At 37.2% G+C, this 27,349-nt stretch overlaps 1 protein-coding gene across 1 annotated transcript in view; it reads right to left on the reverse strand.

Moving 5' to 3' along the window:
- The window catches only part of Pde4d (phosphodiesterase 4D), a 1,452,168-nt gene that overhangs the window by 874,677 nt on the left and 550,142 nt on the right, over positions 1 to 27,349 (reverse strand). The window contains exon 4 of the mRNA XM_021180268.3: positions 9,371 to 9,600. Coding sequence (XP_021035927.1) covers positions 9,371 to 9,600 — 230 coding nt within the window. The remainder of the gene's footprint in view (positions 1 to 9,370; positions 9,601 to 27,349) is intronic.

The raw sequence follows: 27,349 nt of genomic DNA on the forward strand, positions 1-27,349 counted from the left end.
TTCCTAATGCTGCGACCCTTTAATACAGTACCTCCTATTGTGGTGACCCCCCAACTATTTTTGTTGCCACTTCTTAGTTGTAATTTTACTACTGCTACAAATTGCAATGTAAATATCTGTGCCTTCTTATGATCTTCCAACCTCTGTGAAGCAGTCATTTGACCTCAGAGGGGTTGCAATCTACAGGCTGAGAATCACTGCTCTCGAGCCTTTAAATATCATTCCTCTGCCTTTCTGAAGACCTACAATTTAGTGTTGGCATCTCCTTCATTGCCAGGAGCTATTGCTCAGTTTTCTTTGATCAATTCCTTTTTTTTTTTTTTTTTAATTCTGATGGTGTTCTCTAGAAAGTTGTTGACAAAGAAATGATTAAATAAAGTAATCTGGAGGAAGGTTGAAAGTCCATGAACCTTCCCCCATAGTTGCCAAATTTCCTATTTGATTATGTGCAGGCACACATATAAGACTCACCTGATTACACTTTATTCCAGGTACCTCACTCAGTGTGTATTAGAAATCGGGGATTAGTAGATACTTAGATGCGAAAAATGGCTAATAAAGCTTGTATTTAATTTTATTACAATCTTGTTGGTGGAATAAATTATATCAGAGAATTATGCTTTTCACATTGCTTTCCATTTCTTAGATAGGTGCAGGTGTGGTGCAGTACTGTAACATTAATATGGACATACTTGTATGTTTCTTTTTTTCCCAAATGGGTTCTAAAGACATCCATAGTTATCACCACAATCATCTTAACAACTACATAATGGTCCATGCATGTGAATTTTCACTACCATCCATTCACTTCTTGCCAATAGCAAAGGGTATCTTTGACACATGGGATGTTTTACAGGAACAATTAAAGTTATCAGCCCTTATCTCAGTTTCTTGGGCTGTACTTATTAGAGCCTATAGGCCAAAAAAAGTAGGTTCTGGTCTTGGTTTGTTGCAGCAACCTTCTAGAGGTCGACGAACCTTCCCATTTCTTCTCAAGACAAGTTGCCGCACTCGATCGATGCTTAGGTCTTTATGGTGCACACTGTCATTTTGTAAACACAGCACACTGCAAAGTTGCTAAATTAGAGTCACAAATACTATATGAGGGCATTGGAATTCAAATGAAAAGAATTGCCAGGCCAAGGTAACAAAAGATACAATGAAAAACTGTGCTAATGTTAGGTCTCAAGCATGCAATTCTTTCCGATAGTATTAAACAAAAGCAGTAAGCTTCATCTTTCACGGTACCATAGAGGCCACACAAACGTCCAAAGGAAGGAAAGAAGCAACTAATAGGTATGTGGGAGGGTTTGGAAGAGAGAAAGGGAAGGGGAGATGGTGTGATTATAATAAAATTTAAAACAAATACTTGTTAGAAAAGTACACGGAGACAGTAGAGCCTCCTGATCTCTTATGGTGGTTTGATTAAGAAAGGCCTCTCATTGTCCAAGGCATTTGAATACTTAGTTCAGTTGAGCATTAAGACACATGGCCTTGTTGGGGGAGGTAAACTTTGAGAGTTTAAAAGCTCAAGCCATTCTAGTCTGCTCTCTCTATCTACTGTGTGCATTATGAAGACGTGAATTCAGCTGCCTCCCGCCCACTGCCATTCTTCACTGCTATGGTATTAACAGGCTTTTATCTCTTTACAACCATAGGCCAAAATAAACTCTTCTACAAAAAATAATAGGCTTCAGGTTACTTTTATTAAATCCTGAAAATAATATGTTGCTTCCAAATTCATGGAAGCACAGTACATGCATTGTTTTATCAAGGCCACTATAGCGACCCAATTTATTAAAGAATGCATTCTGCACATAGAATTAACCACATAAAAATTTTACTGACTAAACTGACATGATTAACTAGAATACTGCTCACATTTCAGAGACAGTGGTTGTGAATAGAAGAGGAGGTTACAGTGTTTTAAGTCACCATCATTTAAAAGAAAGAAAATTTGCAAATGAAAACCTGGATGCTACCTCAGAACACTTAAGTAATACATTAACTGGTAAGATCATTAGAGAAAAGTATAAAAGAGTTTATTAAATACATTATAGCCTAACTGAACATAAAAATGAAAACCCATCTTTAAAAACACCCCTCACTTTCTAAATTCTATTATAGTAATTCTAACAAACAGCTGAATAATTTAGAAAGGGCCAACATCTTCAAAACTAGAAGATGCTGCTGTTTGTAATAGATGCTGAAAAAAAGTCTCGAGAACTCCAGAGTACCATAGTGGAACTTGCAGTGAGGTTTGAAAGTCACGATCCACCTGCTCCACTGAGTGAGCATCTCTCTGTTAGGGGACAGCTAGGAGATTCATACAAGCGCTTGGGCAGTTAGCTCTCCTTGTTTCCTACAGAAGAACCATCTGAGACAGGTTCTTCCCTCTGTGTGTGTGTTCTTTCAGTGTCTCGACCTGACCTTGCTCTGTCATTTCTCTCTTGTTTAAATCGCACTCTCGTTGTTCTCCTGCTCAGTGAAGTTCTGCAGAAGTTTCTTCTCTCCAGGGTGAATAAACGCCCCTTCCTTTCCAGCCTTCTTACTGGAGGGTGAGCTCACATCCTAACTTCTTCCCAACCAGGTGTATTCTGAGGAATCACTTCCTTGGGACACACTGAGGGAAGGCGGTTGTATTTTCTCCTACCTGAGCCTCTATGGGCATACTTCTGTTTATCCATGTGTATATACTGATGATCATGTCTCCTCTCTCTTGATAAAACCTTTCTTTTGACATCTATACTAGTTCCACTCATGTCTGGGCTGTTGATTCCCTTTTACCTCTGCCCACGTTTTTAGCCCCTTGGCCTCCTGAGTGTCTGGCATTATATAGAGTGATTTATGTTTCTCCCATGTTTTGCAATGAAGTAAGTGTTTCGGTGGGCTCACTGCTGGAAAGTATCTGACTCCAAAACAACTTATATGATTTAAACAAGTCAAGCTGGCACAAGAAATGATTAGCCATTCCTACCAGATGCTAGAGTGTAATGAGTTCACACCCTCTTCCCTCTTTAGTGTTTTGGAGACCATGAACTACAACATCTTGATTTATAAATAAAATTACTTCCTGCTATAAGCCAATACATTATACAACTAAGTAAAATATCATGGTATATTACACAGACAGGGAATCCTAAATGCAGATACCAGAAGTTCTGCAATAATAAAAATAAAAAAAAAATTGAATCACACTGTGAAGAAAGGACACTACAGTTGGGTAATTATCATACTATTTTGTAAACTGTGAACATGGCAGATAATGTGAACTCTTCAGAGAGTCTATGATGTGTGAAGAAAAGAAGTCAGAATTTTGTTTTGTTTATTTTAGATTAAAAACACAAATTGCTACTGATTATCAAAATAAAATGTTGTCAATAAACATAGTAGGAAGAAAGTACTCCATTATTCTGAAACTAATTTTAGTCTTGAAATATCACAAGTTATAAAGCCAAAGTAGACGAGACTTAATTGAATAGAAAGGCTATGATGTTTGGTGATTAATCTTAAAACTTTTAGCATAGACCATTATGTAAATAAATTGAAATTAAATAAATCAGAGGCACAAGAATTATGCTTCTTCTATGTTGCTTGTGACTTCAACTCTGTTAGGTATATTGCTTCTTATCTTTTTTCAGTTATTCATTTTTAAAACCACATTCAGCTCAAGAATGATACACGGCTCCTGAATCTCTCACAGCAGCTGTGCCCAGTAGATTATAGATGTTATATATAATGTTCAATAAGACCCTAGGAAATGAATCTCCCAATACATGAGCGCACAATCAATATGAAGGTGTAGGCTCAACAAGGAGGCTGGGGCATACAACCCTTTAGTTTTATCAATCTTTACAAATAAAATACCTCAAAGACAAAATGCCTACTGCTAATATCTTTACACATTAGAATTGTACAGATGTGGAAAGACAGAGGTGTCTGCTCTAAGCAGATTTTTGTTTTCCTTGTTTTCACCTTTTATTCGGATTTCAGTTGAGTCACTAAATGCCAAAAGTTTTATTATTTTTATTTTTTGTGTGTTCACTGTGGTGTATGCTTTGTACTCAAGAGGACTAGGCATTGAGCACTCGATCAAAGACTTCATCATCTAACTGGCATCTGGGACCACCCCCTGTGCGAATGACACACCACTCGTGGAAATAAGTCTGTAAGAACCTCATAAAGTGAACTTTATGTGACTAGATAATTCTTCCATGCACTATTTAATCCTCAGGAGGGATCATTTCTTCCTTTAAATTCTATTCATTTTTTAAAAATAGGACAAAGTGATATTAATGTACCCAGTGTACTCTTCCAGACAGGTAATAGGACGCCAGTGATGAAGAAATGCTCGTAATATTCTCCTCCCACATATAGGCCTGGATATTATGCATCCATCCAGAGCTGTGTCATCCCATCACAAGGGAACAACTTGTTCCTTGGCTCTTCTTTATTATGGCCAATGCTGCAGGGAATGATGACTAGAAAGATTTAGCACCTCCTCCCTCTCCTTCCTCTACCTTCCTGTGCCTTGTATGTGTCAAGCTAAACTCCTCTTAGGGTACCTGGGGTACATGAGCCACTCAGGAAACATAAATCAGTTTCTGGGGGGCCAGCTGGGACTCATGATTCCTTTCAGGGGGTTTTGAACAGTGTGAAACATGGAGAAATCAGCTTTTACTTATAGAATTTTACTGGAAGGACAACCTCTACTGTCATTGCAAACACAACTAAATAGGACTGTCACCTGCCAATGACTCTAAAACAAGATGAAGCCTTATTGACACACACACACACACACACACACACACACACACACACACACACACACACACATATATATATATATATATATATATATATATATATATATCCCACAGTAGTGGTGACTCTCTGAATCAGAAGCAAAAGTCAGCCTCCCTCCAACATCTACTACAACATCTATCTCTACCCCAAAGTTATTAGTAGAGGCTCTTCAAAGCCAGCTAGCTTCTGAAAGTGAGACCATATTACATACAACAAGTATTATTTTTTCCAATACTTTCCCCAAAGAGTATAGGAGTGGAAGTTCTTGTTGTTATCAAGCACATACAAAATGTCAAAAAACAAAACAAAACAATTGTAACCATTTTGCCTTTGAGACTAACCTACGAAGGGAAGGAGAAAACCCATTTTCCTATTCTACCCTTATAGAGACAGGCACTTGAAGTCCTTTCCCAAGATGCAATGCTGGTGAAGGAGAAGGCAGAACTCACAGCCAAGCCACCCAGAACAGAACCCCAGCCCTTGTCTAATCACAATGAAATCCCCCAAAGCATGGTGTAATTTCATCCTCAGCATTTTTCTGTCTGCATCTCCACTGCCTGTGTATCCCAGGTGTCACTAGCCACCATCCCAGGAGCCAACAACCATTCTCCCCAGAGGAATTTACCCTGGGAGTTAGTGGTGTGTGTACCAGCTGCTATTTCCTTATTAAGCAGGGTCTACTGCCTGTCTGCAGAACCTACACATAATATTCTCTTTTGTGCCATTTCTCCCGCTTTCTGATCTTCCTCTTTTCTCTTTCCTCCTACCTTCTGTCATTACTGCACCAGGTCTCTTTCATTTCTTTACGATATTCTGATATTCTGGGTTTTTTTGTTTGTTTGTTTGTTTTTTGTTTTGTCAAGTGCAAATGCTCACACTTTTGAGGGCCCACCATGTTGAAAAACAAACAGGAGATAAAAATTCAGACTGATCTCTATGAGAAAATATTCATGCCATAGCACATTTGTCTAATACAACTCTTATGTCTAGACTACCTAAAGGATTCTTTAAACTTAACAAGTAAATGAAAAAAAAAAACTAGAAAATTATTCAAGTGCATATGCCACAAAGGAGATATCAAAAATGTTCAACAATGTATCAAAATGTAAACAATAACACTATTCATAATGAAAATCTAAACTAAACTACATTAAGATTCCTGTTCACAAGGCTGGAGAGATGGCTCAGGGGTTAAGAGTACTGACTGCTTTTCCAGAGATTCTGAGTTCAAATCCCAGCAAACCACATGCTGGCTCACAACCATTATGAAATGCAATGCCTTCTTAAGCTACAGTGTGAATAAAAAATTTAAAAACAAAAACAAAAGAAATCTTTAAAACCAAAAGATACCTGTTCATCAGCATAAACAGTGGCTGGAATAGAGAATTTTTATACATTGGTTGAAATTGTTAGAACAGATGAAGTCCTGGGTAAATGTATATTGCTGACAGGGGCAAGAGATTCAGAGCCTTCTCTGGTCCAAGTGGTTATGAATATCCAGTGAGCCTCCATTCCAGAACTGAAAGGAATTAGCCACATATCTATAATAGATTTGCTTCAAAATGTTTCATCAGAGCTGTAGTCACGACATCACCAAGCTAGAAGTAACTCCAATGCCTTTCAATCAGTAAAGATGTATATAAAACCACAGTAGTCCAGGCTACTTCATCTTTAACTTTATATGTTTTCAAGCTGCTAATCAAAGGTCAATCAATGTCCAGAGTACTTGAGAAATCCTACCCTACGTGGAACACTAGCAGATGGGTGGGTGCAAGCTTCTTGGTGTATCCAGTCTTAACAATCCTATTTTGTGCTCACAACAAAACACACATATACGCTCACACATACACACAGACACACACACACACATACACACACAGACACACACACACACACACACATGCACCCATACACTAGCCCTTACTAAAGGCTAATTGGGTTCTGATCAACTTATTGAGAGTAACATGAATCTCCCCCATCCCTTCTTTGATACCACGATATCATGATTCCATGATTGGAAGGAATCTAATGTTCTAAGGGCAGCAAAGAAACATTTCTAATTTCTAACTTCTGGAATTTATATTCCTTAATTTCCTGACACCTGGTATTTAATTCAAAACTTATTTTTGTTTCCTTAGGTCATAACAGTCCCTTCAATAACACTCTTGTCTCTGTTTTCTGTTCACTGGCTATTCTTCATGGCTTCTCTTGGCTGTCATTTGGAACAAAAAGTCATCTTTGTCTCTTTGTAAAATACACATTTATTTTTTTTATCATATTGCACTGGAACTTAAGTCTCTGGTTCTTCATTGAGAGAAAAACAAATTTTGAAACAACCAAAGTTCTAGGATGCTGGCATCTTAAATCCTTAAGTTTCTTGCCACTTGGGGACTCTGTTTGTTTTGAGCAACACATTCAAATTTAATTAAATATGTTTAGCTCTTACCTAAGATTTTTAATTATACACATTATCAAACTATACAGAGATGATATTAAGTACACTTCAGCATTTTCTTTTAAAAGTACATGACCTTGAAATGAGAAATCAAGTTATCCACCAAACGTCTCAGATACCAACATTAATTTAGTATATCAGGAACTTAAATTAGTCTAGTGAAACTTAATTAGAAAGCCTTCCTCCTCAAGTGTGGAGGAAGCAAGGCAATTATTCTAAGATGCACCTTGTGTACAGAAAAGAGTTCATTAGGGCTATGACTGTTGAATTTTAAAAGGTCATTTTGAAAGAGGGATCCTGAGCTGTCTTTTAGGGACTCCCTTCTGTAGGTTTAATTTCTCCCCACTCCTTATATGGCAGGTATGGATTTTTATGCCCAAACCATTCATACAGACACTGTGGTTTCTGTGTCCCACCCACTTTTCTCCTGGAAGTCTGCACTGGTACCTCCTAGGCTCCTAGGAAGAAGAGAGGGTGACTTCTCACAGTGGAAAATCTGGATACTGAGTTCTATGCAGGATTCCTGGGGAAAACCTCACTAGTGATCCGTTATAACTCATGGATGGAGCAGTTCCAATTCTATTTTGGGAGGGGACTTTTGGATGGTTGAGTCTGACCAGGTGTCCATGTGGCCTTCTCTTGGCTGAATTTTCTTTAAAATTGATCATTGAAATAAACCATAATCATAAGAATAACTAATGTTAAAAACAGAATAACAAATGTGTTCTGGGTGATCTCCAAGACAATCAACTAGAATTGATCTTGGGACTGTCTGACGTCCTGGTGTCTGAATCCCCCTTCTCTACATCAGTGGACACCAGAGAAGCTGATTCAAATCAAGTTCAGAGCTACAGTCCTTTTACAAAGAATTCTCATATTAGGCTGCCGTACTCAATTCCTGCCTGTAATACTATGAAACTGCTCGATATTTATTTACACAGTTTTCCTTATGTATAATTGATCAAGAAGAATATAATAATGCATATTTCCTTTTTCCACTCTAAGAAAGTGAGAATTTATGATCTTCTTATTTAGCAGCAATTGATTTTACTTTCTTTTTTAAACATCACTGGGTTTGTGGAATGGTAAGGAACAGTTTAAGAAGCTAAACTCAATACTTTCAGAGTTGAATTACTAGACAAATTTCTTTTGAGCACATGCCTTTTTTCTTTTGTAAATCTGGAAAGTACCATCCCTAGGAATGTCTTTCACCCTGCAGAGGATGAACAAGAGGCCTTTCTGTAGCACGAGTGATTTTTCTGGCATCTCGTAGGAAATACTTGGGAGTCTGTGTACCTATGAGCTTCTAGTTTTCACTTTCTTTTTCATCCAAACTTCTTTAAGATGCAGCTAACCAGGTGAGAAAACAGTAGATATGTCCACTAGCCTCATTTCACTGTTTCATGGGCCAATGTTACCATTAAAGAGAAAATTATCCATTGCCAAACAGATTAAAAAAAAAACAAAAACATAAGAAGTACTCACTCTACCAAAGTAGGAAGGTACACGGCGCCAGACAGACTTTTGCTGACTCTATTCTAACTACTGAGGCTAAATGAAACTGATTTATTAATATCAATACTGATAAGTGCTAAAATAGCATTCAGGTAATAGCTTAGAGTGTCAGAGGCCAAATTACTAGGCTCATGAATATAATCGCATATCTTCATTTATCCTAATTACAGTGTAGTATAGTCTTAATTCCAGATTCATTTTGTCTCAATGAATTATTACCTACAGTGTCTGCCTGTGTCTGCCTACGTGATAATTAATCCATTAGTTATCACTTGCTAAGAACTGTAAAAACCACTTATGGCCAGTCAATGTTTTTCGGGTACAATTTCCTTTTCCTGGAATCGTCTAAGCAGTCACCCAGTACTTTTCAACATTCTCTTGGAAAATGGTTCAGCTAAAATGTCTCATCCCACACAGAGACAGATGTTACCAGAAGAAACCGTTTCATTCTTCTTTTGTTTCTGATTCAAAACTCATTGTCCTTCTCAAATCAAACAATGTGTGCCCCAAGCAAACCCTAAAGTAACCTACATAACAATCGCCATCAACAATGTGTACCGTGGAACAATGTGTACCGTCACCAAAGGCACTCACCCACTTGAGTCTGCAGATGTGACTGCGATCAGAGGCAGGATTTTCAAGGGGAGGCTAGTTGGCCGAGGGATGTTCTCTGATTCGCTTCGCAAGTCTGCTTGTTCCAACTGTCTGAAGGCGAGAGGTGGAAGCTGAATGCTGCGGGAAGAAAGTCGCCGTACGAGATAGGGCTCCATTCCACGAAAAGGGTCCTCTTCTTCATTACAGGAGTGGAGTGTTTCCTCAGAGGCCTAAGGTAAAGTTAAACAAAGTCCACAGAATTAATAGGAGTCCTAGTATGTGCCATTATATAGTGACATATGTCCTTGGGGGAGGGGGGCAGGTTATATTTATACTTTTCTGTTCTTAAACAATTAAAATATCTTTCCCTTTTTCTGATTTCTATCTTTAAATTATTTAAATTTTATCTTTACTTTCTTTTTGAATAATTTCAAATCATTTTTGTTTTGTTTATTTATTTGTTTATTTATTGCCTTGTTTCTACTCGTTCTCCCAGTGCTGGGATCAAACCCAGGACCTCACTTGTGCTTGGCAAATGCTTTGCCAGTGAATTACATCTATAACCTTTAATGTTCTGGTGTTTTGTTTTGTTTTGTTTTGTTTTGTTTTGTTTTGTTTTGTTTTGTTTTGCTTTCAATTTTGAGATAGGGTCTGTCTGACTTAGGATATCCACATATTCAATAGTACTTAATGTCTCTTCTGTCAGAGTCCTTGGAGTAACTGAGATTCCAGACATGTGCCACCATATCTGGGGACCCCCCCCCCACGTTTTTGTTTGAGATGGGGTTTCAAATAGTCTATGTTGACCTCAAACTTGCTAATTACACGAGGACTGAGCTTCTGACCTGCCTGCCTTTAATTTTCCAGTTCTAAAATTTTGGTTGAGTCTTGAATACTGGGATTGAATCTTTATACATGCTAGGTAAGGATTCCACCCACTGAGCTATATCATCAGTCATATATGTGTTTGCATGCACGAGTGTGCATGTATCAAGCCCAATATCTTTGTGCTTTGTGTCTCAGCTATGTTACTAGCTCGAATGGAAGGAACTGAGCCCAGATTTAGCCATAACACAGGCTTACCAGGAGACATGAGTTCTTAGCTGCCAACTAATGTCCAACAACACAGGTAAAGTCAGAGGTGTAAAGCCAAAACCCAGTGAGCTTCTCTATCAAATATAGTATGTTTTTGTTTGTTTGTTTGTTTTTACCCAAACTTATGATTAGCAACCAAAGAAGCTACAGAAAAAGTATAGTACTGTGGCCAGCTTAAAATAAATCAACACCACTCAATACCTCAGAAGAAGGCCGCTTATTTTGAAGGCTATGGAATCAAATTGTAAGGGTTGTCCATCACAACTAACATGCAAATCTCAATGCAAAAACACAATAAATATGAAAACAATGAAACACCAAACAAACAAAAGTATGCCATGGTTGTCTTTAGGGAACAGATCCTAAAGACATCAAGGTGGAAGAAATTCCAGAAATAAACTCAAAAGAGTGATTTTTTTTAAAAGAATGTTCCTGTCTAAAAGAAATGCAGGGACAAAAATGGAGGAGAGACTGAAGAAATGGCTGACCACTGACAGGCACAACTTGGGATCCATCCTATGCGCAGGCACCAAATTCGAATGCGATTACTGATGCTCCTGTGCTTGCAGACAGGAGCCTAGCATGGCTGTCCTCCAAGAGGACCAGCAGCTGAGACAGATGCAGATACTTAGAGCCAGCCACTGGACTGAGGTCAGGGAGCCTATGGAAGAGTTAGGGGAAGAACTGAAGGTGCTGAAGGGAATAACAACCCCATAGGAAGACCAACAGAGTCAACTAACCTGGACCCCTGGGAGCTCCCAGAGACTAAGTCACCAGTCATGTAATGAGCACACATGAGCTGGTTTGCAGCCCCTGGCACATGCGTAGCACAAGACTGCCTTTTCTGACCTCAGTGGGAGAGGATGCTGCTAATCCTGTAGAGACTTGATGTGCCAGAGAAGGGAGATGCCTTGGGGTAAAAGGAAGCATCCTCTCAGAGGCGAAGGCGGGGGGGGGGGGGGGGAATAAGATGAAGAACTCTGAGAGGGGTGCAGGGAGGAGGGGCAACATTTGGGATGCAAATAAATAAAATAATTCATTAAAAAACAAACAAAAAAAGTGACCAAAAATGTTTGTCTCTTTGGTTCTATGGTTACAACTTTACCAGCTAATATCCACATATAAGCAATACATACCACATTTCCATATTTGTCTTTCTAGATCTGGGTTACTTCCTTCATGATGCCCCCCACCCCCACCCCATGTTCCATTCATTTACTTGCAAATTCCATGATGTCATTTTTAACAGTTGAGCAATATTCTATCTTTGAAAACTGACTACCTTTCTTTGTTCATCTGTTGAGGTTGAGGGACAGCTAAGGTTTTTCCAATGTCTGCATATTATGAGTAGAGAAGCAGTGAATGTGCTCAATAAGCAAGTGTCTCCGTTTTGATTTGCATTCCCCTGATGACTAAAGATAGTGAACATTTTAAGTGTCTCTCAGCCATTTGAGTTTCCTCTCCTGAAAATTCTCTGGTCAGGTCTGGTTCCCCATTTTAATTTGGTTATTTGTTTCCTTGATATCTAGTTTCTTGAGTACTTTATATACTGTGGTCATTAACTATCTATCAGGTGTATGGCTGGTAACAGGTTTTTCCATCCTATAGGCTGCTACCTTGTCGGCACGATGGAGTCCTTTGTTGTGCAGAAGCTTCTTCGCTTCATGGGTCCTATTTATCAATTATTGATCTTAGTGCTTTGCTATTTTGTTGTTTGTTGTTGTTGTTTGTTGTTGTTTGTTGTTGTTTGTTGTTGTTGTTTGTTGTTGTTGTTGTTGTTCAGAAAGTCTTTTCCTGTGACAAGGATTTGAAGACCATTCCCCCTTTCTATCAGGTTCAGTCTATACAATTTTATGTTGAGGTCTCTAATCCACTTTGAATTTTATTCAAGTGATAAGTCTAGATCTATTTGGATTCTTATACATGCAACCATCCAATTTGACCAGAACCATTTTTTGAAGATGCTGTCTTTTTTCAGGGTAAAGTTCTGGCTTCTTTATAAAAACCAGTTGTCCATATGTGTGTGGACATACATCTGGGTCTTCAATGCAATCCCACTGATCAAGATGTCTGCTTCTGTGCCAAAACTATGCTATTTTAATTACCATAGTTCTGTAGTGCAGTTTCAGGTTTAGGATGGTAGTAATTCCAGAAATTGATTTATTGTTCAGAATTGTTTTAGTTAATCTGTTTTTCTGTTTGTTTGTTTGTTTGTTTGTTTGTTTGTTTTTATATGAGACTGAGAATTGTCCGTTCGAGGTCTGTGAAGAACTGTGTTGGCACTTTTGATGGAGACTGTCTTGAATCTGTAGGTGGCTTTTAGTGGTATATCCATTTTTAGTATATTAATCATATGGATCCATGAGCATAGATCTTTCCATCCTCTGATTTCCTCTTCAACTGCTTTATTGAAAAGAAGTTTTAAATCATATAAGCCTTTTGTTTGGAGATACCCCAAGATATTTTATATTATTTGAGGCTATGGGAAAGATGCTGTTTCCCCGAGTTTGTTCTCAGTCCTTTTGTGATTTGTGTACAGAAGGGCTATTTCTATATAAATGAGGAGGCTGACACTGAGTTTCCAAGCCCTCTCTCACCACCTTCTGTGTGACAGATAATAAATAGCATGTGGCACCATGGCAAGTTCATGACTCTTATCTTTTATTTCCTGGGTAGGACTCCATCTATAACACACATTTTCAGGTTTCTTGGAACATGTCAAAAGAAGACGTTGTGAGGAGAAATTTAAAAGTTATAAAGGAAAATCTGAGTGCCTAACAAGAATTTAAACTACACCGAGATTTTACAAATTTGGCCTATGCTATCTACATGTGAAGGCAAAGAAGATCTACACTAAAATAAAAAAAACTGAATATTTTGATTGTAGTTGAGGGAAAATATACCATGAGGAATATAATGAGTTCTCAGGAGCTGAAAAGTCTGCCCTAGTAATATTTATTATATGTTCAAAATCATGAAGTAGTCCAATGCTGCATTGTGCTTCAATGGAGAAGTGAGCTTTGGAATCCTTGCATTCCCACACATACTTGTGCTCCTTGAAAGTAGTTTAACCTTTTTCTACAGAAACAACTGATTTACCAAATAGTCTAATGGCCTAAAAGAATCAAATGAGACCATACATGTGGGGATACTCAGAGCTGACTGCCTGCATGGCTTAAGCAATCACAAATGGCAATTTCCTTTCTTTTGAGTGTTATAAGTGAAGACTCACCTAGGGAGCTAGCATCTTTCCAGAAAGTTAGCATTTTTGTTGTAAATTTAGATCACAGCAACTCCAGAGCATCTAGAACAAGTTTTAGAATTTTTGTTTAATTCTTTATCATATTAAGATATTTAAACACATTTAACTGATTTTTGTTTGTTTTGTTTGTTTGTTTGTTTGTTTTTCAAGACAGGGTTTCTCTGTATAGCCCTGGCTATCCTGGAACTCACTTTGTAGACCAGGATAGCCTTGTACTCAGAAATCTGCCTGCCTCTGCCTCCTGAGTGCTGGGAAATAAAGGCATGCGCCACTATGCCTGGCTTCTTAACTGATTTTTTTAATCAAAAAAAAAAAAAACTGAGATAATTCCTTCTGAGTCTGAGCTAATAGTACTTACATCTCAGGATCTTGTCCTGTCCCAGATATGAAGCTTGTAGGGCACAAACATCTAACACTCAAAATAATTGCAGCTGTCATCGTTAGAAGCCAAGAAAATCCCCTATATAATTTTCATAGCATTATGTTGCCTTCAGTGCTTGTTTTCCTTGTTGATTTCCAAATAAAAAATTTATTTCTTCCTGATAGCTGTCTTGAAAGTGGGAGTGCATTGTCTTACTTTAGTGACAAATGGAATCCAAAATATAACACAGAGGCCAAAACTAAAATAAAGGGTTCATTTATTACAAATCCTACATATAAAGCTTTGGATTTTATAAGTCTTTTCTTTGAGGTATATAATATTATTAAAAAACAATGTTATCAACAATAATGTCCAACTAATATTTACTGAGTATTTATCAAGTGGTGCTATGTTTCACATAAGCTTCCTTGAATTTGCACAAAAATCCCAAGATAACACTCCTTTTCTCACTTTATGCATAAATATTAGATATATACACATGCCCACATATACCCACATATATATATACATATATATACACACATATATATATACATACATACACACATATGCACACATACATATATACATACATAGGTACACATATATATGTATACATATGTATACAGTATATGACAAGTGTGTATATATATGTATGTATGTACATTATAGTATATATTTATACTTATATCCATAAATTATATTTTGTATACACATACTGTGCTTACACAGTATATGAGAGTGTATATATATATATATATTTATATATGTGTGTGTATGTATATATGTATATGACATATATACATGTATTTGTACTTGAATTTATAAAGTATATTTATATACACACTGTCATATATTGTCCAAACAACTCTATGACAAAGTAAAGTCAAAACTGCCTTGCCTTTCTTGGATATTATAACTATGGGATTTCAAATTTCATATACAGAGAAATACTATGTTCTCAAAAAACTAGAATGGCTGATCATGCTAAAATTCAAAATCCAACCCCAAAGCTCTTTTAATTAAATATGAGACTAAACACTACTATGCAACACTACCTTAATAGGCACAGTTACTGATATTTTGTATATTGCTAGAAAAGAACACTGAATGACCACAGCTTCATAAACCTCACACTCATTTTAAAAAGTAAACTAAGCTAAGAACAGGTCTACATAAACCATTGGAATTAATGACAGCTTATGGTTAAATCAGGAGATAGAAATTCTTTTTTTTTTTCTTTTTTCTTTTTGGGTTTTTTGAGACAGGGTTTCTCTGTATAGCCCTGTATGTACTGGAACTCACTCTGTAGACCAGGCTGGCCTCAAACTTGGGAATCCACCTGCCTTTGCCTCCCAAGTGTTGGGATTAAAGGCATGCGCCACCACTGCCTAACGAGATAGAAGTTTTTAAGTCCCACTGAGACACTAATGATAAGTGGCAACCAACAGATTGGGAAAAGATCTTTACCAATCCTACATCCGACAGAGGGCTAATATTTAATATATATGAAGAACTCAAGAAGTTAGACTCCAGAGAACCAAATAACCCTATTAAAAAATGGGGCACAGAACTAAACAAAGAATTCTCAACTGAGGAATATCGAATGGCTGAGAAACATCTAAAGAAATTGTCAACATCCTTAGTCATCAGAGGAATGCAAATCAAGACAACCCTGAGATTCTACCTCACACCTGTCAGAATGACTAAGATCAACTCAGGTGACAGCAGATGCTGGTGACATTGTGGAGAAAGAGGAACACTCTTCCATTGCTGGTGGGATTGCAAGCTTGTACAACCACTCTGGAAATCAGTTTGGCAACTCCTCAGAAAATTAGACATAGTACTACCAGAGGACCCAGCAACACCACTCCTGGGCACATACCCAGAAAATACGTGTAATAAGAACAAATGCTCCACTATGTCCATAGCAGCCTAATTTATAATAGCCAGGAGCTGGAAAGAACCCAGATGTCCCTCAACAGAGGAATGGATACAGAAAATGTGATACATTTACACAATGGAGTACTACTCAGCTCTTACAAACAATGAATTTATGAAACTTTTAGGCAATGGATGGATCTGGAGGATATCATCCTGAGTGAGGTAACCCAATCACATAAGAACACACATGATATGCACTCACTGAGAAGTGGATATTAGCCAAGAAGCTTGATACCCAAGATACAATTCACAAACCACGTGAAGCTCACGAAGAAGGAAGACCAAAGTGTGGACACAAAGTGTGGACACAAAGTGTGGACACTTATATAAGGTCCCCCCTTATAAGGGGGAACAGAATACCCATAGGAAGAGATAGAGAGACAAAGTGTGGCTCAGAGACTGAAGGAAACGCCATCCAGAAGCTGATCCATTTCATATACAGTCACCAAATCCAGACACTATTTTGGATACCAACAAGTACTTGATGACAAGAGCCTGATATAGCTGTCTCCTGAGAGGCTCTACCAGTGCCTGTCAAATGGTATATGCTCTCAGCCTGCCATTGGACTGAGCACAGGGTCCCCATTAGAGGAACTAGAGAAACGACCCAAGGAGATGACGGGGTTTGCAGTCCCATAGGAAGAAAAACGATATGAACCAACTTGTATCCCCAGAGCTCCCAGAGACTAAACCAGCAACCAAAAAGTATACATGGAAGTATACATAAGCTCCAGCCGCATATGTAGCAGAGGATGGCCTGTCACTCATCAGTGGGAGGAGAGGCCCTTGGTCCTGTGAAGCCTCGATGCCCCAGTGTAGGGGAATGCCTGTCAGTTTAAAGCTATCTATATAGATTTTATTTTTATACTAAAAAAACCCCAAAGAAGTTGATGTTGATGTTAACATCTTATTTCTTAAAACACTGTATAGCATGAGGCCTTTTCACACAACAGAACAATATTTTTCAATTATGCTTTGAAAGTAAAAATAATAAGAGTTTATCAACCACAAGGTGGAACACTCAATTACCTTATTTTGGAAAGGAATAGAAATCTAACTACTAGAGTCATCTGAATATTATTGTCCCCCAAACGACACTTTGTTAGTAGTGGGAAGATAATATTTCCAGTGTTTCTAAGCCATCACTTCTCCAGAGTTCCTCTGTGAGAATGAATCCCAGAGGGTATATGCAACTATCAAGGACCTCTTCCACGTTTGCTCAGTCACTGTCTTCATGACGAGAGCCCGTGAATAAAAGTAATTAATAGTCTAGACTCATATGTGCACTTACATTGGAGAAACAATGTCTTAACAGCTTAGAATAGTCTAATAGGATAATTTGGCACAGATCCAGCTACAAAGACATTTATCACAGCTCATTCATAGTAACGAATACTGAGTGTATTGTAATTGCTTCTCTGAAGAGCTGGCTTAACAAATGTTGGTATATCAAGTGATAGAATACTGGGGGGGGTATTAAAACACTGCAGAAGAATTTATGAATATAGGATTATTGTATAATGCTGAGTGAGAAGAGAGCATAGAGTGAACTCCATGTTCATAAAATAATCACATCCAAAAATTAAGCATTCATATAGTCATAGTAAATTCTGGAAGGGTATATCCAAACTCCTTGGGAGTTATTATTGGTAATGCCCTTGTTTTTTTTTTATCTTTCTTAATTATTAGCTTTTAAAAACAATAACATTTCACTTCTAAACAATAAAAGTCAAAATAAAATGAAACATTCACTTTTTAAAATTATTTATTTCTGAGCTAATATAGTTGCATAATTTTTTTTCCTTTTCTTTCCTCTCTGGAAAGCTTCTCACAAATACTGCTTGCTCTCTTTCAGAATCTTTCCCTCTTTATTTCATTAGTCGTCATTACACAAACAGACACATATACGTATATGTGTATGATACACAATATATATGTAATATGTAATTATGTGTATGTATATGTATGTGTGTATGCACACATGCATATATATACACATACATACATATAATTACATATTACATGTTACAAATTCCTTTGTTGCCTAGAGTTATTTCCATAGGGTTGAAGCCACCTACACTTTCCCTGTCCACATTAATGTGACCATTATTGTTATCTTTGGTCACTGGTATTCATGTTGGTGAGACAACATTCACTGTTAATGGTACTTAGAAATACCTCAGAATTAGCTTCAGGACACTTACAATTAAAAGACAGAAAACTGGGAAGCATTTGAGAGAATTTAACATGAATCTCTTAGATGACAATAAACTAAAATTCTCTATGGTAATTAACTAACATCCATTGAATAGTTAGCAGACAAGTAATTTTAATACAACTCTCTTTACTGTGAGAATAAGCACATTTCAAGAAGTTATACTTGAAAGAATTCTGTAATAATTGCTGCTTAGTATGGGTTAGCATTAAATGTATTATTACTCACTATTACTTCCAGTTTTGCATGCTTTCATTTTCAATTTGTTTGTTGTTCTCTTTTCTTTAAGAGTATGTAACAAACCTTTGTTCCATCCAATAGCTGACTGTGAGCATCCATTTCTGTGTTTGCTAGGCCCCGGCATAGTCTCACAAGAGACAGCTATATCTGGGTCCTTTCAGCAAAATCTTGCTAGTGTATACATGGTGTCAGTGTTTGGAGGCTGATTATAGGATGGATCCCCAGGTATGGCAGTCTCTAGATGGTCCATCCTTTCATCTCAGCTCCAAACTTTGTCCCTGTAACTCCTTCCATGGGTGTTTTGTTCCCAAGTCTAAGAAGGGGCAAAGTGTTCACATTTTGGTCTTCATTCTTCTTGAGTTTCATGTGTTTTGCAGCTTTGGGAGCTAGAGAAAGTACCCAAGGAGCTAAAGGGGTCTGCAACCCTATAGGTGGAACAACAATATGAACTAACTAGTACCCCCCCTGCCCCCCCCCCCCCCCCCCCCGCCCAGAGCTCATGTTTCTAGCTGCATATGTATCAGAAGATGGCCTAGTCGGCCATCATTGGAAAGAAAGGCCCATCAGTCTTGCAAACTTCATATGCCTCAGTACAGGGGAACGCCAGGGCCAAGAAGTGGGAGTGGGGAGGGGAGTAGGGGGGAGGGTATGGGGGACTTTTGGGATAGCATTGGAAATGTAAATGAAGAAAATACCTAGTTAAAAAAAGTATGTAACAAACCATTTGCCTGTATCATATATATGTGTGTGCATTTATAAAATAAATAATTTTGTAGCTGCTGATAATCTAATAATCTTGAAGATTTATTTTATAAAGTCATAAAAATTAAGTTTTATATGGAAAATCTTCCTTTAAATATTGTGATTTGCATATGAATGCCTCACCCATCTCTCTCTCTCTCTCTCTCTCTCTCTCTCTCTCTCTCTCTCTCACACACACACACACACACACACACACACACACACACACCCCAACTCATGTCCTGAAAGTATGGCTCCCACCTGGTTGCATTGTTGATGCAATTGGAATGCAACTCCTAAGTTTATAAATGGATGAATCTGTTTGTGAGTCATACTAAATTGGTGCTTAGGTCACCAATTGTCCAGGGTCCATCTGTCTCCCCATCCCAGTTCTGGGGACAGAAATGTATACTAACTGTATCCCCTTGGATAGCCTGGAAGCATGGCTATATCTGAAGGGAAGGGAGCCTGCTAACACAATCTCTGTATCCCTGCCACACAGCCAGGGGCTGGGAAGAAACCATGTTAACTAAACCTCGTTGAAGAAGTGAATTAGTCATGTAGATATACAGAATATAGATCCCAGTTTCAACTGTAAATTCTGGGAAATTGAGTAATAGTATTTGATATGTCATAACTACTAATATGTTAGGTGTGAAGCTTGCCCACATAAACAAGGATTCTTTGAAATTTTCAGCTATCCAGATTGATTTAATCTATCCTTGAGTTGAATATAGTTAGACATCTGCTTCACATCTGTGTATTCAACCATGGTAGGAAATAATATTTAAAAATCACCCATAGTGAACATATAAGATGTTTTGCTTGTCATTAATCTCTGATCATTATATATGTACATATGTATTATATATGAGATTTATAATGCATTATATGTTATACATAGTAGATATGATCCAAAGTATATGGGAGACTTTGCATGGCTTATAAGTATCTACTATGCCATTTGAAGGATGATTATCTATTTTTCTTTTATTTTTGATATTTTAATATAATCAAAGCATTTTTACCTCCCCTTTCTTCCCTCCAAATGCTCCCATACAGTGTTCTCCTTTGCTCCCTTTCAAATTCACGGCTTTTTTCCCACTAATTGTTGTTACATGCATATATATATATATATATATATTTAAATATAACCTGCTCAATCTACATAACGCTACATGCATGCACCTTTTCAGAGATGACGATTTAGCATTGGATAACTAACTGGTATGTTCTTTCCCATGGAAGATTATTTCTGCCATCCTCAGTATTACTTACTTGCCAATAGGGTTGAGACCTTATGGTCTTTTCCATGGTCTTTCTACTTATGCTTTATCATATATGTTTTTATTTTTATCTATGTGTGTGTGGTGAGTATATTTTTTTTATATTTATATGTGCTTGTGGTCACCAAAAGGGCTCTGTTTACACCAATGCAGTAGTGACAGATGGCTATATACCACCCTAGGTGAGTACTGGGACCTGATCTTGAGTCTTCTGGAAGAGCTCTAAGGACTTGTAACCCTTGACCCCTCTGGCTCCCTACTAAGCCACTTTAAAAATGGGTTTTAAGCATCTGCAGATTTTGGCATTTACAAGGGGTCCTAAGCTCAATCATCTGTGTATGTGAGAGACACCTGTGAGTGGACACAATGATGATTATTTCCACCCTAATTATAAGATAAGAATGAAAAGTTTCAGACCCCCAGCACTCCTGGGGGACTCATGCTAGAGCTCTGAGAAGGTTGGCTTGTTAAACCAATGGGCAGCTTTAGAAGGACAGCTTAAGATGAGAGTAACCGTTTACTCAATCCCTGCCTCAATACATTCCTTTCTTCCTGTCAAATTCATTTCTGCATAACAAGTTCTGCAAGAGTAATATTTGGCTTAATCTCAATATATGGAAAAAATAAGACAATTTTGAAACTCAAATAAACTCCTAAAGGATTAGGATCCAGTTTAACAGGTCAGGTTAACTGAACTATAGACCATGTTTGGAATCGAAGTAAAAAGTATCAGTGGTAGATTGCCTCTACCTGCCATTCTTTTATAGCTCAAGAAAATCCTAATGTATCAAAGTAATAATTGAGAATCATCAATAAGATTCAGTCAGCCTGCTAAATTTTCTCTTTATCTCATTACTGATTATATATGGTTTTTCTTTAAATACTACTATTACCCAAATATCTCCATAGAAAACTGACAAGTCAAAGCAATAGACATAAATAACTAAAACAGAGGTTTTCAACTTGTAGGTTGTGACCCCTTTGAAGGTAGCATATCTAATATTCTGTATATCAGGTATTTACACACTGATTCATAACAGAGGCAAAATTACAGTTATGAAGTAGCAACAAAATAATTTTATGGTTGGGGATCACCACAACATGAGGAATTGTATTAAAGGGTCATAGCATTAAGAAGGTTGAAAACCACCAATCTAAAGCCTTTTTCTAGTGAAAAGGACATTGTGCTGAATTAGCACAATACATTTTCAAATGAATATCTGCATACCAATGTAGAAAATGCACTTGTAGCCTGAACTGCTTATAAGCAAAGAAAATTTGCACCTCAGATTAATACAAAGGGGCCAGATAGCTCTCTAGCATCCACGGAGCTCTACTCAAACATATAGAGATAGAAACACTGGCATTTTCTAAATCCATTTCCTGTAACTCTCCAAAACTTCCAAAAATTTTTCCTTAAAGGAATAAAATGTATTTCTCATTCAATAATACTCTCATTAATAATAAAGTCTATCTGTAACTCTAGAATTCAATTAACCTTCTGTAAATAGCACTGCACTTTACTGTCTGACACTGAAAAATGAAGTTGATTTTATTTTGTAGATGGAAAAATGTTGAAGGAACGACATGGCTAACTCCCAATTATTTACTACAAGATGGCGTAGAGTAATAGAATCACTCTTGTAGGGAATACCATTTGTTGTTGGGTTTTCATTTTATTTTATTTTATTTTATTAATATTTGGTCCTTAGGTCATGTCTTCCTAGAAACCTAGATTAATAGCCAGCCAGCTTATTCTCTTGGCGCTATGTGGGAAAAGAAAATCTATCTCTTGAGGAATGACTTATCAAAACACAATCTTAACAGAAATACAAAGAATCTACTGTGCTTGCTTTTAATTAAAAAATGATCAATAAAATATTATTATAAGTGTGAGGTTAAGAAAAAGCTAAGATCACCAACTAAGTAAGAAAGTATTTATAATAATAAGCCAGGTCTAGAAATCTAAAATAAAGGGACAAAAACTAGGGCATGAAAATGAGAGGAAGAGACAGAGAAAGTTCAGTCCCTCTGTACTAAGAAAGCTGGAGTAATACTCTTGCTCTTAGCTTAAGTGTCCACATCACTGTCAATTATTTCCATGATCAATTATGAAGAAAAGGATACATATATTAAGCCTATAGCCATATTTATTAGTATTAGAACTTTAAAAATAGTAACATAATATATAATCAATCCCTTCTTTAGCAAATTTGTATTTGTTGGATTATATGCCATATGCAGACAGCTGCTTGGTCCCCAGAAAAACTTTATGAAATTCCAGTATTTTCCTGTTTTTCAGATCTGGAAAATGAGGTATATAGAGAGGTTAGACTGTCCATAGTCACCCTATTTGTAAGAGTGAAAGCCTGATTTTGAAACTGAGTTTTCACATATCATAGTATGGTGGTTTAAACTAAAATGCAATAGTGCAACTCCCTTTTCATGAGATTCTAACCAATCTTAAGACCATATGCAAAGAACCAAGTTTAAAATGTGACAGTAAGTTTTTAAGCCTTGGTCTGAGATGTGAGTTCTGATCTGACTCAGTTTTAGTTTTCCTCATCTCTGGTCTGGTACCAGACCTCCCTGCCCATGCTCCATCCTCTCTGATGCATCATGGACCAGTAAGACACTAGAAAGACTCATATACATCCACAAACATGGTAATGAGCCAGTGAGAAACCCTGAGGTGGACTCTTGTAATAATCCAGATGTATAGAATAAAATCCTTAGCCAAATACTCCAGTACATGGAAAGGCCCATTCAACACTGTCACGTGGGAATTCTCATGGGAATTTAAGTGACATTCAGTGTATGCAAATCAATAAATATGATACACTATAATAACAGAAATTATTTAGTTGTTTTCTTATTTTTGGGACAACATACCTGATAGAAACTATGTAAGAGAGGAAGATATATTTTGGCTCATGGTTTCAGGAGAATTTTAGTTTATCAAAAGGGAAAAGTATGATGAGGTGACGCTAAGTATATGGGAATATGTGACAGAGGACCTCACATGCCAGCTAGACCATGAACTGAAACAGAGATGGATATAGTTTATGTATTCTGTCCTAGTGACCTATCTCTACCACCTAGGCTCCACTTCCCAAAGGTTCCACAACCTCTTAAAATAGTACCATTGATTAGAGATGAGATGCTCAAAGCTAGTGTTACAGCTCTGAGGGGAAAGGTATTCTGGCAGTTAGGAGCAAAGGAATACCACAAAGGCACACAGCAAAATAAACCCCACACAAGAGATTTATTGGGGGAAACACAGGAGGCTGTCTCCCTCTTGTGAGGAAAGAAACAGCAAAGAACTGAGTGGAAGGTAGGGTTTATATAGGGTTTCATGGAAGGTGGAACTTTCCAGGGTGGTCTGGGATAGGTGCAAGTTTGTGGCCTGATCTTGGGGCAAGCTCAGGGATTGGCGAGATTTTATGGTTTAACCTTGGGCTGGTTTTCTCTGTAGGGTGGAGCTTGGCTGCCTGCATCTAAGAGTAGATGTAGATGTAGAGTAGAGTAGTCTGGGGGCAGGGCCTGGATACTCCTGCCTGAGGGAGCTTACACTCAAACATATGGACCTTTTAGGTACATTGTACATGTCATAGTAAGATGATAAGAAAGAAAATTATGTGATTTGTGTTTATTTCAACATATGAAGAAAAGTATGTAACAAATGTAGACATGTTTCTTTAACAATTTCATCATGTATACAATAAAATATGATCATATACATCCCCTTCAAGTCCCTTCAAAATCTTTCTATTTCCTCTTTTAACATGTCTTTCACCCAATTTAATGGTCCCCTTTTTTTCGGGGTGGGTGGGCAGGAGTAGCTGACTGGTTTCAGTTAATGATGCTGGTACATGCATGGGTGTGAGTTTACTTACTGAATCCAAACCATGGGAAACATACTAATAGCTAAAACTTCAAGGAAGAACAATTCTGGCACATGCCAATAGCTTTTCAATAAGGGTGGGGCCTGGCAATCAGCTATTGTATCTATACCAGGATTGCTGGCTTAATTTGTTGTGGGACTTGTATATGTAACCACACCTATTGTTATTTTGCTAAAGGGTCTGGTCATGCTTTCAAATTTCCTTGTAAATATTTATGTGTGCATTCATAGACCGGAATTGCTCTCAGCCTTGGTCAGAGAAGTGACTCTTTGTGGAAGACAGAAGTCAATGGAGAAATAAATAATTCTCCAAAGTAAAAAGAATTAGAGACTAAGTGCTCAGCCCTGAATGGAATATTAACTTCCCCATCAGAAAGGACCAGGGATCATAGTGCGAAAGGATGCAGAAAGGATGTAAGGACAGGAAGGACAGGTGAGATGTCTTTTAGGATGACCTGACTCTCACATTCATGAACTCACAGCAACTACAATCATTTATACATCCCTTTATGACTAAAACTCAGTATTTTAAGATAGATGAAGTACTGTTTAATGTCATGGAAATTGATTTTGACAAGCTTAAAGAGAACATCATTACTCAACCATTAAAATTGGAATTAAAAAAAAAATTGAACAAAGTATTGATGCTCAGTTTCCCTGTTTCTGTTGAGTTTCTGTTCTGAGTGTCCTAGCCAGAGCGACGGTATAAGGAAAGTAAATTAAACCATCTGAGCCAAAAGGGGGAAATCAAAAAGCTACATAGTCTGTTTGTAGGTGACATGATCTTATACTCACATCATTATATCATGCTCATATATTAATAATAACATATAAACCCCAAGGATGCCACTAAATAACTGTTATTAATTTATATGGTAAATTCAGTAAAATACAGGGTATAAAATTAACATAGATGTTTGATTGAGAATGTATACATGTAGTTTGAAAACTAAAAAAAAAAAAAAACTTTCAAAAATAAATTTGTTTAAAATTCCACTGATAACAGCACTAAAATGAATTGGAACACTTAGGAATAAATGTAACTAAGGAAATGAGACAGGTGATAGAACTCTAAAAACTTAAAACTATAAACATTGATGGAACAAGTTAAAAGGAAATACATGGAAAGTGATCACGCAATAGTGCATTGGAACAATTAATATTATTAAAATGTCTATAGCATTTAGATTAATCTATAGGTTCAATAGAATTTTCATCAAATTTCAGTGTCATTTTTACAGATATGGAATAATGTCTAAAAGTTTTACAAAGCCACAAAACACTCTAAATAGTCAAGCAGAGCTATGGGTGTCACACCTCTTTGCTTCGACTAAATTTCAAAGCTTACAGTAATCAAAAATAGTATAGTAGTTGAATTAGACACAGAAATAGAGACTAACAGAACACAGAAGAGATCTATGCATAAATGGTCAACTAATTTTAACAAATGTTCCAAGAACGTTCTTTGATAGACAGGTAGTCTCAACCGTAAATTGTGCCAGTGAAATGAGACTTCCACAAGACGATGAATGGGATGGGAACCTTATCCCAAATCATGTACAAGAATTAGCTCATAAAACGATTCAATGCTTGTAAACATAAAGCTCCAAAAGAAAACAAAATATGGAGAGAAGCGCCATGATCTTGGTCTTGCCGGTGATTCGCCAGCTGCACCTCTGAAACCCCAGGCAATAAAACTGAAAGAGCACAGGTGAGCCGGAGTTATTACTGAGCTAAGAGCATCTGCACTGAAAGAAACAATAAATGCAATAAAAATGTATTCTAGCTATGAAATGGTAAACATGTTTTCAAACAGCTTAACCAATACAGGGTTATCAGTATCAAAACATTCAAGGAACTTCTATAGCTTAAAAGTAGAATCAATATGTCATTTAAAATGAGTAATAAAGCTTTGACTTAGCATATTCCTCAGCTCTTAGACCTCAGATTTCCCAGTGCTAGAGAGGAACCACATTTGTCCTGTACCAGATTGTCATGATTATATAACACAGACAAGGTGTGGATATAGTGTCGGGTACATAGCATCATCTATAATTAATAAAGGATTCATTGGATGTTTCTTTTCTATTTTAGGTAGTCTATATTCAAAGAGAAATTGGAATATTTCAAAGAAAAGGTATGTGGCTCCATTTGCTTTCCAAAAGGTCTAGCAGACTGACAATATAGCTCAGGTGGTAGAGCACGGCGTTAACATGCATGAGGTCTGAGGTTTGATTCCCAGTGCCATGGAAAATGTTATTTTTAAGTGTAAAAGAAATTATACTCACTCGAGTGTGTGCTAGCCATGGGGAGGTTCAGGAACTGCCCAGTTATTGAGCTAGTAAGGCATATTAATATATATACATATACACATATATACATATATATACATTCACAAATAAAATTTAAAAATGGGTAATAGCCTAAATGCTTCTCTAAAAAAGGCATACCAATAACAATTACATACATGAGAAAGTAGTCAATCTCTCTAAACAGCAGATAACTAGACATTAACAGGCAGTACCTCATATGTATTAGGATAGCTGCAATAAACATTGAAGATATGGGAAAAAAAAAAGGAAAACCCTTCATCCCTTGAATAAACTCCATGAAAGGCAGTATCTTTCACCTCGAAATTACTGTAGTGTTAATCACAATGCCCATGGCATGGAAATGATCTAAGGTCCACATTCAGGTAAATAGATAGAGAAATTATAGTATGCCTGTACATTGCTATTTTATTCAGCCAGGAAAGAGAAACAAATTTTTCCATTGATGTCCCAGGGGGACACTCAGCTGAGTGGAATGACCAAATGTTATAAAGTCATGTTTCTACATGGAAAGACAAGCTGTAGAATCAAGTAGCATAATGGTGGTTCCTTAGGTTATAGTAAGGATGAGATAGGTAAGTCTCATCCAAGAGCACTACAT

This window comes from Mus caroli, unplaced genomic scaffold, assembly GCF_978045245.1.
Source record: "Mus caroli unplaced genomic scaffold, Mus_caroli_1 scaffold_15, whole genome shotgun sequence".
In the NCBI taxonomy this organism is placed as follows: domain Eukaryota; kingdom Metazoa; phylum Chordata; class Mammalia; order Rodentia; family Muridae; genus Mus; species Mus caroli.